At 37.9% G+C, this 13,582-nt stretch overlaps 1 protein-coding gene across 2 annotated transcripts in view; it reads left to right on the forward strand.

Annotated features, from left to right (window-relative positions):
• The first annotated feature begins 4,590 nt into the window (after positions 1–4,590).
• The window catches only part of bcas3 (BCAS3 microtubule associated cell migration factor), a 356,333-nt gene continuing 347,341 nt past the window's right edge, over positions 4,591–13,582 (forward strand). For both annotated transcript variants that reach the window (XM_030066285.1, XM_030066286.1), the window contains exons 1-5: positions 4,591–4,696; positions 6,771–6,861; positions 7,497–7,551; positions 8,791–8,866; positions 10,748–10,854. In XM_030066285.1, the coding sequence (XP_029922145.1) occupies positions 6,791–6,861; positions 7,497–7,551; positions 8,791–8,866; positions 10,748–10,854 (309 nt within the window). In that variant the 5' untranslated portion in view covers positions 4,591–4,696; positions 6,771–6,790. The remainder of the gene's footprint in view (positions 4,697–6,770; positions 6,862–7,496; positions 7,552–8,790; positions 8,867–10,747; positions 10,855–13,582) is intronic.

The following is a 13,582-nucleotide window of genomic DNA, read 5'->3' on the forward strand; positions in this document are numbered from 1 at the left end:
TTGGCATTGAACTCATAGTTAGTGCTGCTGTTGGACTGGACTGCATTTTATTGAGAGCTGTTTCCACTATTCTGTAACCCTCATTGTATATACATAGGGGAGGACAAAAAATTAGAAACACCTCTCAATATAATGTAGTCCAGTACAAGATCTCTGCAAACTATAACCTCAATAATAAACACAGAATTAAATTTACTTTATTTTCTCCACAATGTCAACAAAAACTGAACATTATAAACTTTGTTAAACTTTGTTGTTCTTTCTTCTTCTTCTTTTCATTTTATTGTGTTAAATTCTAAAACCAAATAAAAGAACATGCCAGTGGGAGGAGATAATCCCACCTGTTTCAAATGCTAATCAACTTGTTTCCAGAATTTTCCGAAAAATGAGGTTGATCTGCCTTATTCTGCCTTCTTTCAACTTTTTTACATGCAACTCTCAATGCGAGTTCGATTCACTGGCATAATGTTTTCAGCACAAAAATTTGGTTTATATGTGCTTTATCAATGCATAAGCAGATTCTACAAATTGTGATGAATGAGCTTTCTGTTCCTGAAGCATAGATGGTATTAACAGGGACATTTAGTCAGAAATTTAAGATATTTTTATCCATATTCATATCAAATTATTACATAACATTTAGCTGACACCACAGAGACAAGAATATGCAAGCACCACTTGAGGATAAGGACTTTGTGGACTCCTACTACCTTGAGCATTATACTATAATATAATGTTCTTGATACTTATACTTGAACATTATATTAAAGCAAAAGACAAGACAGGAAACCGCTACACCCATAATGAGATGGCATTATATACATAGTTTTATGAATTCATCATAAAGCGAGTTCAAATCAAGTTCAGAATTTTCAGTTCTCTCATTTAGAGCCGCCAACATAGCTTTAAACAAGGCATTGTATTTTTTTTTTTATTATTATGCTATCTACATATCCAACTCTTGTAACTAAATAAATAAATAAATTGTGTCTTCTATCTGTAACAAAATATTAACAGAAAATATATGTATGTATAAACGGTGTTGAAAGGAGTGAATAAATAATTTCAGCAAGCAAAGTTATAATCAAGTGGGCAATTCAATGATGCAAATGATGTTTCCTCGCATGCAGACACACATACACACACAAACACACAGACAGACAGACACACATTCTTTTTGAGAAGCAATTAAAAGCATGCTATCTCATATTATAATTAAAAGTAATACAAACATGAAAGTTGTGGTGTTTAGTTTGTCTTTTTTCACAGCTTAAGGTGATTTCTCTTATCTTTAGAGATAATAAATTATATTTTTGTTCAATAATGTTTTTCTATCCATCCAGTCGAGGGTTAATTTGTTAACACCCCGCCTTGTCCCCCTTTTAAATCTTATTGAAACAAGGCTTCAGAGACGGTGTTTAAACACTTTGTTTGTGCAAGTGCTGCGTTGATAATCACAAATAAACTGAGGCAAACACACCGTGAGAGAGCTGCTGCTGGATGCTCCTTGCATGATTCAGATGGCTCTTCACATCTAGTGTTTTCTGCATGTTCTTTCACCATTTTTTACTTCTCATTGTCTTATTTTTTCTAAAGCATGCAGTCTGAAAGCCCTCTTGGCTCTGTAGTTCTACTTGAACATCAATATTTTTCCACTAAATCGAGATGAGCCACATTTTATCATTGTCTGTGCTGCTGTTGTGTCTGTAGCTTCCTCTATATTGTCCTGCATGTTTACTGTGTGTGTGTGTGTGTGTGTGTGTGTGTGTGTGCGTGTGTGTGCGTGTGTGCGTGTGTGTGTGTGTGCATGTGTGTGTGCGTGTGTGTGTGTGTGTGTGTGTGTGTGTGTGTGTGTGTGTGTGTGTTTAGATGTTTTTGTTTGTATCCTTGTTATTGATGTCCACCTACAGGGGGACTGGAGATGCAAATTAACTTTAGAGATTCATGTTTTTAATTGTAACTGGTCACATCTCTCTCTCTTAATATATAAATATATATATGTATATATAGAGAGAGACAGATGTATGACATAGATAGATAGATAGATAGATAGATAAAAATAAAGATATAGTAATACACAAATACACATGATAAATAAATAAATAAATATGTATGTATACATACATACCTACATACATGTGTCTGTATGTGTGTATTGTATATTTATACATATATACATATACATACACGTACATATATATAGACATAGACACACATGCATATATCAAACAACTCTCTCTACATACATAAGACTTTGCAGTTTCTAGTATTTTCCAAACTCACCTAATGAAAAACTGTCATGCAAACACAAAAAGTTTTCTGCATTGCTGAGCTTTTTGGACTTGTTCTGAAACATATTCTCCAGTCATTGCACATTCACGTGTCATGGAAATATCCTCTAAGCTCTGTCTGTCTGTTGAAACCTTTTTCCACGTTGTCTGTTTCCGTCCCCAGTCTAATTGCATCAGTCAGTTCATGACCTCTTCCTGTTGTGCCGGTGAGCAGTGTGTGTTGCTGTGGCTGGGTGGCGCCCTCCTTCCAGCCAACAGGCACAAACAGCTGTGGCTTGTTGTTCTTATAGGACAGCAAGTGTCATTTACTGCAGTAGTGTTAAAGTCATTGTGTGTGAGTGGGATTTAGACTGGTTCTACATTTCACTACAGTGCACCACATGTTTGATGACTGCTCCTGCTGTTTATTATAGTATATGGATTCAAAGGAAAGTGACTGGATTGTATAATGCACAAAAATAAATTGAGAGAATATAGTTTAAGCTTTTTATAAAATTTGGTCTTGATGGCAACTAGAGTTGACTTCAAAATATTGTCCTTTAGAGCTGTTTTATCCAAATACTGCAATACATATTTAATTACCTGGTATGTTATTTCTATAATATTTTCACGGTTGTTGAACAAAATGAACCCTTGGGGAGGGATTCCATCTACAAGAATGTGTTAGGTCACCTATAGAGCCTCACATAGGACTTTTCCATAAAATCAGCTGTCTAAATGATGATAGTTTATTTTTCTGTACACTGATGGAAATGACCAAACGCTGGCTTAGAAGATCCACATGTGTGGTTTGGTGATTGGGGGAAAAAAAAGCCTTTTCCCCAGTTTCTGGAACAAGTCATCAGCACACAGCGTCAACGCAAGTGGAAATCTTCTGCAGTTGTCATAATTTGAAAATCATGGATTTCAGGTCAGTGCATAACCATGTCTTCATTCTAAATATTGGACTGGGTAAAAATTACAGAAACAGTCCAGTCACGGGCAAATATTTGGAAGCACATGTAGTGATCATTTTAATAGCATTACACCCCATTGACAGTCATGGTTCAGCAAGAGCTCAACACTGCCTCCAGTGGCCAAAAGGCTGTACTGTACCCTTTTTTCAGTCCTGGTTTGGCCTCTTTTGCCTATTCTGTAGGCTTTGGCTAAAAAAAAAAAAAAAAAAAAAAAAAAAAAACTGTCAAAGCTATATATGTTTCTTTGTCAGATTGTGTCTTTAGTATATATTAAATATACTAAAACCAATATTTCATGAAAACAAACAAACAAATATTGAAATAGATTTTATAAATAAATAGTAATTGTATTAGGATGATACATATTGCTACATATAAATAAACTCTGAAAATTCTGAACAAATATGCCATCATGTGATTTTCCACCAAGGAAAATAAGCCCTAAAACATTCCATAAATACGCCTTTTCTTTTTTTCGTTCTTAATTTTTTTTTTTTTTTTTTAACTTGTGTATAAATTATTGGTGGCTATACCCCAGCAACCAATCGCAAATTTTGTGTAATTTCAGACAGAAAGAGCCATACCGTTTTGACGGCCTTGTCAAAATAACCACCGACAAACGGCCCAGGCGTGTGCATGACGCTGCGTTAAAGTCCTGTAGGATATCACATTCACAGCTTAACGACCTGACAGGTTTCACGCAGGTTGTCTAAACTCATTGACAGTCATATTGTTATATGAAATACAAAATGCGGCATGTGATTATGTCCATTCATGGTAATTTAATATCTTAAAATAAGATAACTTAGTTCGTTTGGTTTGTTTGTTTGAAATTTATATTCGAACCTCTACATTTGATATTTGGCGACAATATTTCATGGTTGTTTAAGAAGACTTGCTTATCAGCTCATTATTCAAACCCTAAAGTCATAATTACCGTTTTTCCGATTGTGCAATGTTTCCGTGAACGGTATTTTCAAATAGGATTTTCATATATACCATATTTACCAGGGGCATTAAATGCAACAGAATACAAGCGCCACAGCACGTGCTTATTCATAATCTCGCGAGGTCACCCTGTAAACAAATGAAATGTACTTTGCGTTTCGTCAAATGTAACGACAGCCTCTTCTCTCATAACGCTAAAATTATAACGCTGAAATATAAACACAGCGCCGTGAACAGGCAGCGAGCTACAGTTAATTTTGTCTAAAAGTCATATTTACAGCAAGGTCGTTCCTGTTTCTGATAGGCCAGGCGTTTTACAAGACCATCCTCTGCTGTCCTCTGATTGGCCGTTTGAAAACATCTGTGTGCTCTGATTGGGTTTCAATTAAACAAAACAGTTCCGCAAATCCTTCAGTCTGTTTTGACGTTTCTGTGGAAGAGAGCTCCTTAAAATTTACTAAACAAGTCCACAAGAGCCAGGTGACTACCGACGTGCCGACGGTTCGTATCTAGTCAGCTGAATATGTGGTGTGAAATGTGAGAAATACCAAACGCAGCTCTTGTCTCATGACTGTAACGGTGTCTGTTTATCACTAAAAGGGAGTTTGGTTGGCTAGTGCTAGCTAGCTGGTTAGCTCCTTCTACCTTTTCAACTTAAGCGCTAGCCAACAGCTGTATATTGTTGACAGTATCTCAAAATATTGTGTTTGAGTGTGGGCTTGTGCAAGCTGGCAGGAGAAGTTTTTAGTATATGTACCCGAGGCTAACACGGTTATTTTACAGCCTGGTGTACATGAGAAGCACCCTTGAATCACTCCAGGCAGGCTAACGCTAGTTATAATAACATGGAGCCTACTTGTCTCTGGTTTTGTTGATGTTGTTGCATAACGTTAAGCATGGCTGTCTTGGCTAGTGTGTTAATCATTTTGACCTGAACAAAATCTCCGAAATCCATACATTCAGTTGGTTGCGAACTGGTTAGCCCCATTATACATACAGCTCTCTGTAATATTAAAGTAAAACACGAAACGTAAACCGTAAGCCAGACTTCACTGCAGAAACTCAACATTTTGATGTGGTTTTACTTATCGGTAAAATTAAAACATCTTAAAATATGATTTACGACCTCCTGTGACAAGTCAGCAGCAGCACTATAATTCGGCATGCATCCAATCCAGAAAACAGATTATTTCAAGTAAGTTTCAATTTAAAGCATGGATAGGCAAATGGTAAGAATGAAAACCTGCATACTGTCGATCCTGAGCATAGCAGTGTTGGTTTGGCTGTTATTTCCACACCAAATTGCACCCATAAGGGCCGTGGGCAGGATAAAAGTTGAGATTTTATTGATATAAGTGTGATTAGATGGATGATTTGTATGCCGAATCAAAGAAATACTACTAATCTATTAGATTAATTCTTAAGTCATTTTTTATGAGCTATGCCTGTTTGCTGATTGGTTAGGGCACATTAAACTGGCACATTTTTAACGGCATTTTGGTTATGGTTCTCTTGACCTCAGAGAACAGAATCTAGTGTATGGTGTACTTGTTTCTGGCATGCTGTTTTCATGATTACCGTGCTAGTAGCCATGACATGGGGCTTGTGTGGTTGTGAAATGGCCCCTGGTGTGTCGTTAATTAAGAGACTGTTAGTGACTGGAAGCAGACCTGCATGGTGATCCATGATTTACTCTAAATTAAGTTTTTGTTCAGTCAAGTGTTAGACAGATGTTTTGTTTTTCTGATTGTTGGTCTTCTCATCAAAAACAGATCTGGTTATGATCTCATGAATATAATTCACTCTGCTGGATTTAGGCATCATTTTACTGTAGAATTGATCACAGATTGTCATATTTAATGATAATCCCTAAGCCTGGATTGATTCTTGTGTAACATTTTGATCAGGTTTTAGACAAATGTGCATGGACATGCTGCTGTTTTCTGTAGTATACATTCCAGTGGAGAGTTTTAATGTCCTGTGTTGATTTAAATGCCTTTTTAGAGCCTTTCTCCATATGAGGAGAATACAGTTCTGTGGGAAATTTGGAACTTTTTACAATTTCTATGGCATGTAAATGATCAAACTTAATCATATTGAATAGCAATACAAACTATCAACAACTACATAAATTTGCTTTACAGGCAATGCCCTTTAAATGTATAGCCAGGGATGTAGAATGAAGCTAGCCTCTAATTCTGGCACATTTATGTTTATTTATGTGCCTGTTAAAAGGAAGAAATGAAATAAACTCCAAAAAAATCTATGTTGTGTCGGCCTACAGAATCCTCTCTTAACTAGAGTTTAGCTCAGTCCCAAAGTGTGGCGACTGGACTCACTTGGTCTTCCAAGCATTACCTGAAATAGTTGTTACTTATAGAGGATCTAATAACTCACAAGTTCTAAAAAACTTGAAATGGGACAGAGCATCTGATTTATGACAATGCTGGCAGGTTGCAGAATAGCAGAATTGTCTGCGATTGGAATTGGTCTGAGCATTTGAATATGATGATGCCCTGCTCTGGTGTAAAAATACATTTTTGGTTTTTTTTTTGCCTCTCTCCACCTTTTGCAGGGTAAAAACAAAGAGACAAAATGGCATCTGACTCTCCACGCAGACCGAGCCGCTGTGCTGGAGGGGTTGTGGTGCGAGCACAAGCTGCCACGTAAGTACAGCCATCTAAGGCTTGTTATTAAATCCTCAGAATGTATTGATATGGTAAAACAATATCAACTAATCACTTAAAGACAGTGCATATCCATGTGTCCATGTCCCCAGGTTAGGGTGAGGAACATACACTGAATTTATCATTTTTTTCTTGCTCACATTTTATATTTTCTTTGTTTTTTTAATCCAGCTTAATATTACACCTTTTTGTTGATCCGTCTCTTAAGTTATTTTCTCTTGTACATGTGGCCTTTTCTTATGTCCTCATTATATTTCAGGATTCTTGTCTTGATCCTCTTTAACACAGCCCTTTGTGAACTGTTTACATAAGTTCTTCTGTCTTCCATGAGCTAACTTCAGAAAGTCAGTCGCCGTCATATGTGATAAGATATTGACTGTTGCTTGAATGAGCCTGGATGATACTTGAGGTAGTTGTAGTTCTTTATGTCGAAGTGTAAATTCCACACTTTGTCTATTCTGTAAAGCTGATGACACAGTGTCTGATAGATACGGTCACTGTATTTTAAATTCTCCACATGGAATTGAACTGCCGCTCGAGTTCATTGGTGTCGTCAGTTTGTTAAGCTCATGTTTGGAAAGTCCTCCACATAACACTTTTTTTTTCTTTCTCAGGGAGCAGTCCTACATGGAAAGTGTGGTGACTTTCTTGCAGGATGTGGTCCCCCAGGTAATCTGCCTCTGTATTTTTATGACTTGGCTACTATTCTGTTTATAACTTGTACCTGATTGAGGAACAGTGGCATTCATTACAACCATGATGGGGAATACATTGTATCAGCCTTCAGCCAAAAGTTTGTCATTTCTGCCGGTGCCTGTTAAATTAGTCTGCCAGCTATTCTGCCAGGTAACCTGTCATTTTTTTGCTTCGTTCTTGTTTGCTGCTACAGTATTAGAAGTGGCTACTTCAGGAGTGCATCGGGTCACGAAACTCACAGTTCAGATTGCAGATTGAGTCACGGATGAGATCATTTTTTTGGAGCTAGAGAAAGACAAATATCTTACAACCCGAGGCTGCTTTGGTTGGTTTTAGTCCCTGTCCCTTCTAGGTTTTATCATGCTGTTTTCAGGACAAGTGAGATCACCCACAAATGCCGTCGTTTGGCATATAACAAGTGATTATTGTTAAGAGATTATTTCTCTTTTATTTGTGAGTTTCTTCGTTTCAGAGAAAATACTCCATCACCCACTGTCCCTCGCGTTACTTGCGCCTCCTCATTATGTGACGTCCCCATTGTAATGGGCACAGTGCTCGGTTTGACACTTTTGATATGGACTAACAGTCTAAACTCGATGAATGTGAGGCCAGATCTCAAATAGTAATTAGTGAGATTTTCATCAATTTCCAGACACATTTATTGGCACGTCAACGGATGTCGACCCCCGCTGCCTCATTTGATCGGGTTAGTGGAGAACCTTTAATGGCTGTGTTTCTTATGTTTGCGTGTGGTGTGTAGGTTTTGACACAAATTGTGTCTGTCTGGTTGTAGGGGATAACTTTGTTTTGCAATTCAGGAGACATACCTCCGCTAGCAGTGTCTGCTTTTGCAATGTGAACAACAGCACGTTTTCTTCACTTGACCGTTACTGTGGGTGCGCTCGTTTTGCATTTCAAAGTAAAACACAGCATGTGTCTCTCTTGTCTGTCTTCTCACTGAAACTTGGCATTCAGATTTAAGGAATTAATACTTAAAAAAGAATTGATCCATGATTGACATGCGTGCCAGACCATTTGGGCGGGTTGATTTGAACGGATCACAGATCAACAGCGTTTTGTTACACCTCCAGGCATGTAGATGTTGTGGATTTCCTGGTTTGCCGTGTTGATAAAGTTAGGCTCCTGTCCTAGTGTTGTCCAACATAATGCATGTTGTCTCACTCAGTTGTTTTTGTCATTTTCTAATTACAGGCATACACCGGGGCTCCTCCAACTGACGAGAAAGAGAAAATAATTTGGGTCCGATTTGAGAAAGCTGACATCAATGGTGAGTATTTCCTTGTAAGCCAGCCTGAGTCTTGTATGTGTTTGCACATACAACGGTGTTTACAAAAAGCCAAAGAACATACATACTTGTCTTGTGTGCATCCACTCACACTCACTATACCCATCTAAAATCCTTTATAAACAGCTGTTTTCATTTACAAAGGGAAATGCTTGGTTACAAGGCCTTTTAGCTGTAAATTAGCCTGAATGGCTATGAACAAAATCTGCTTAGAACTGAAATGTTTAAATCTAAGTACAAATCAGTGGTTGCATTGTTTGCGTCACCTGTTCAAACCCAGAAAAAGCACCATCTTCCCTCTCACAGTGCAGCAGTCTGTTGTTACAAGGTGCTGAAGTTATGATTTTTGTGGCAATATCAAGGTAGGGTGGCTCCATCTAGATTCATTCTTATGCAGTGGATTGCATTCTTAGTTTGACTACAGTCGACAGTATGTAGATTCTGCAAGTTTGCCAGATTGACATCAAATGTTGTTATTTCAGTCAGTTCAAATAAGCAGCAGTCTGCAAGAAACCACCACTTTTTATTCCCAGGTAATGTCGCCTCTCATATTCTAGTGCCTTGTTTGCCAGCATCTGTCCAGCACGTCCAACTCTGTTTACAGTTTAGGTGAGCGGTCACCGTCAAAAAAGATGTTTTCAGAACAGGTACTAGATGTAGGCCTAATACAATTTGGGTGTACAAAGCCAGTGCTTTCTTTTTAAAAAATGAAGGCAGAGATGTTTTTAGTGAATGTGAGGCATCGTTGATTTGATTTGCCAACAGCACAAACTGAATTTAAAGATATTAACATGAGCCTTCAAAGCTGCACTTGGCAAAATTATAATTACTGCTTATTTCTTTATTTATCCTCAGAAAAGCATTGAGGGAAGGCTCCACATTCACAATGCTGCTGAGCTTTGATAAAGTAAAACCTGAGTGAGCAACACAGATTGCAATAGAAAGTGACGGAAAATACAATTTCAGTGTAGAGCATAGCAAAGTATAAAATATACCTGTTGTATCAGTTACAATCATGTTTGGCTGCAACAGAAAAGAGCTTTCCATACACACTAATGAAGATGTAGTTTTTCTTTAGTTGCTCTAACAAAATTCTGGTGTCAGGCATGGACACTGGGTGGAGGTCCTCTCTTTATACTGAATTTTTTAGCTCGATAAAAGTGGCGACTTTATTAGCAGGGCCTTGTTTTCTGCTCTGTGTCGGCAAGATTCCTGTTGATGAAAACCAATATACATATGAGAGCCAAGGGAAATTACATTACACCATATTTAACTTTTGCTTGATTCAATTTGTTTCCTAATCCAAGTGACATAATTTGAAAAAGTGGTCCCTCCCAAAGAAGTCCCTGGAATAAAAAATGACACAACTGCTGTTTTTTAGTGCAACACAAAGGGCATTTGGCTGCTCCTTGTCAACCATTTGATGGTTCATTTCCCTATAGCTTGCAGAGTTTTGCTGTATCTCAGATGTCTGTGTGTCTGAGAGAAGTTGTGTGTACCAGATGTTTTAAGTCAGCCTTACAGTTGCTGAGTTTATGAAGCTGTAGGAACCTTGTTTGTCTTGCAAGTTTTTAATGTCAGATAATTAGGAAATGTGTCTTCATATGTCAAAGATTGACTTGTTGCCATGCCCAGCTCACACATTTGAATCAAATGTGTGAAATCAAGTTCTTATTCAGTGAACATTGGAAAATGACTTTTGTGACAGACTGATGGGTAAAATTTATTTATAGAATCTGGAAGGTCACTCTCTTTGTGTCTCCCAAGCCATAAAACACAAAAAAATCCACCACAGTTTTATAAATGAGTAATCCATTATCTCTGACCAGACTTTTCCTTTCTTTCTTGTTCCTGTTTGAACAGACACTGCTCGCAACCCAGAGTTCATGGAGATGCACAGTGGTACTACTGACCCTCCCCTCTGCCTCATGATTGGCTACGCTGACGGGATGCAGATCTGGAGCATATCTGTGAGTGATATACCCAATGAGCCTGTAAGACTGTGGTCACACTAAAACGTTGGTCATGTTCAGCGTGGATCCTATTGTCCCATCATTTCTGACCATAGCGACTGATTCAGACTAAAATCTTGTCAACTCCTTCATTATAGAGAGTACGTGCCATTGCAGGTCTCCAGTATTGCCAGTGGATTGTCCAGAAACTAACCCCAAAAAACACCCAAAACAAATCAGTTTCAACACGTTGACACTGTGATGTGACGCAGGCAAAAAGATGTAATGAAAACTTTCTGAAGGCTGCGGCCACATTGATCCATTCCTACACAGACTGAAATTTGATAGAGAGCCTGTTAATTTATTTTGGAATTCCTTTGACGCATTTGTGTCAGACACTCAATGACAGCAGGAAAAAAATATTGTGATATCAGGTAGGAAAAATTGGGCCGTAGTTTTTAATTTTATGACAGCAAAGCACTATCAAAAGTTCTGTTTAAAAAGCTCACCCTCGTCATGCTGTATAATCCAGATCTTCAGTATTTAGAACTTTTGTAGCATTTTGCTGTTGTAAAATGTTGTAAAATGCTGTACCTATTGTTTTCCATTGGATTAGAGATGGCTAGCGTTTTTGGAATATGATTTTACTATGAAGGCTTGGGATGATGACATGTCCTTAAATTCCAAAAAAGTTCATCCTCTCCATATTTTGGTGAAGCTGAAACAGAAGACTGATGTGTCATCAACAAACTGAAAAAGTTACAAACAGAATGAGGCTCAATTCTGATTTTTTTCCCCCAGATCTAATCTTTCTGTTTTGACTGTTCTTTTCCTCCTTTCCTCAGTGGACAGATCTCTGCCGTGACTCCACATGTGCACATTTACAATAAGAATAGGCGCTAAACAACAAAATTCTCATTTGCGTGACAGTCTGTCATAGCAGTGAATGAAACGGAGGTGCATTCATTTCTTGAATTGTTTGTTGTCTGTGGAGGTCGGGTGAGAGTTCTTCAGCAGTGGAGGCTGAGAGTGAGAGGGGAACAAATGGTTTAGTTTTACACATTTTCCCATAGATCTATTAAATTCGCAAACTCACTGTCTCCTCACTGTCCTCCATCGTGTGTTGGCTGCCAATGTATTTCCAGTAATGTGTGACTGGTCAGTTGAAAAAAAATGAAGACACGTGAATTCTGAAGATCTCATCGTTTCCACAGTGGCTGCATCACCGGGAATCAGAAAGATTTAAGAACACAAATGAAATGTCTTAAATTCCAACGTATAAGGCCATAAAAGTCATTAAATAATCAAATTTAAGAATGCATGATATTGGGTTTTTTGCAGATATCTGATATGCTGATATTTTCCAACTCTTTTGGCTGATTGCTGATGTCAAAGCTGACCCTTTGCTGCATGTTATCCCCTCTCTCTGCCCTCTAATAAAGCAGAAATGGCCAAAAAAAAAAACAAAAACAACAACCCATAAAGCTACATTTATTTTTATTAGGGATGTATGATATTATATTTTTTGCTGATATTCATTTAAGAGCCTTTATTGGCCAACACTGATGATGTGCTGATATTTCCGTGCATCCCTACTTACTCTTGAACTTATGAGGCCTTCATTTCATAACAAATATTTTACTTTTGTCAAAATAAGTCGTCTTCATCAGATCATCATTTCTGCTATTATAAACCCCTCAGGCTACCGAAGCTGATCCTGCCTTTCTATTGACCTGTTACCTTCCTGCTGGGAAATGACTCAACTCACTTTATACTCATCATACTGACCTGTAGAGAGAAATCCAAGAAAATCGTTGGACTTTACTATTATATGGGGGAAAAAAAAAAGTCTTGGTTAGATATATTACTGCAGCAGATTTCTCTCTAATCTAAGGAAACTATTGTAATAACAGTTTATGCCAATATCTAGTCAGTTACCCACCTTATTTCTGCCTAAAACTGACCTGACATTTGACCTGGACCAAATATGCAAACTGATGTGCAGTGATCTGAATAAGAGAGAAATGATTTGTGCAGAAATACACCTTAAATTTACACATTAAAGTTTGCCTTTAAAAACCAATAAATTCACTCTGCTCAGAAAAATGCAATCTGGGTCAAATGTAGGCAAAAAAATTATTTAAGCCATTCAACTTTTAATTTGAATGCTGATTGATATTTTTTTTTTTTAATATGGCCCTTTTAGTGATTTAGTTTGACACCTCTGTTCTTAGGCTTATTTTTGACTCTGTACAATACAGTCAGTGTTTTCAAATTAAAAGATTAGTTTTAATGCGAGGATTAACTTCTTTGTTAGACTCTTGGTGGAAAAATACCATCTTTTAAGTTGAATGTCAAATGTCAAATCACATAAGGGTAAGTGTCCAATTAAAACAGTCTTTCCTCCAAACAGTCTATATGAGTAATATACTCAGTCCATTCCGGCGGCGTCCCGGTATCAGTCCGACCGTGTGCGTGGCGAGGCTCCGTTGGGGCGCGCATTGAAGCCGCCTGGGCGCGCTCTCATAACAGCCCAAACTTTAGGGATAGCGGATAGCGGGTGGTCAGGACCACCCGCTTCATGCGCAACTTTAGGGATTTTGGCTGCTGCAGAAACTTGTTGGAATTTTTTGCTCAGACTGACTGTATGACTGACTGACAGGATGACCTACCTGAGCTGCTGGTCACAGCTAACGTGCATATTGAAACGTGAAGGTACCTCTGGTTTAAGTCTCTCTTGATTTGT

The sequence above is a fragment of the Myripristis murdjan genome, chromosome 13 (genome assembly GCF_902150065.1).
Source record: "Myripristis murdjan chromosome 13, fMyrMur1.1, whole genome shotgun sequence".
In the NCBI taxonomy this organism is placed as follows: Eukaryota; Metazoa; Chordata; class Actinopteri; order Holocentriformes; family Holocentridae; genus Myripristis; species Myripristis murdjan.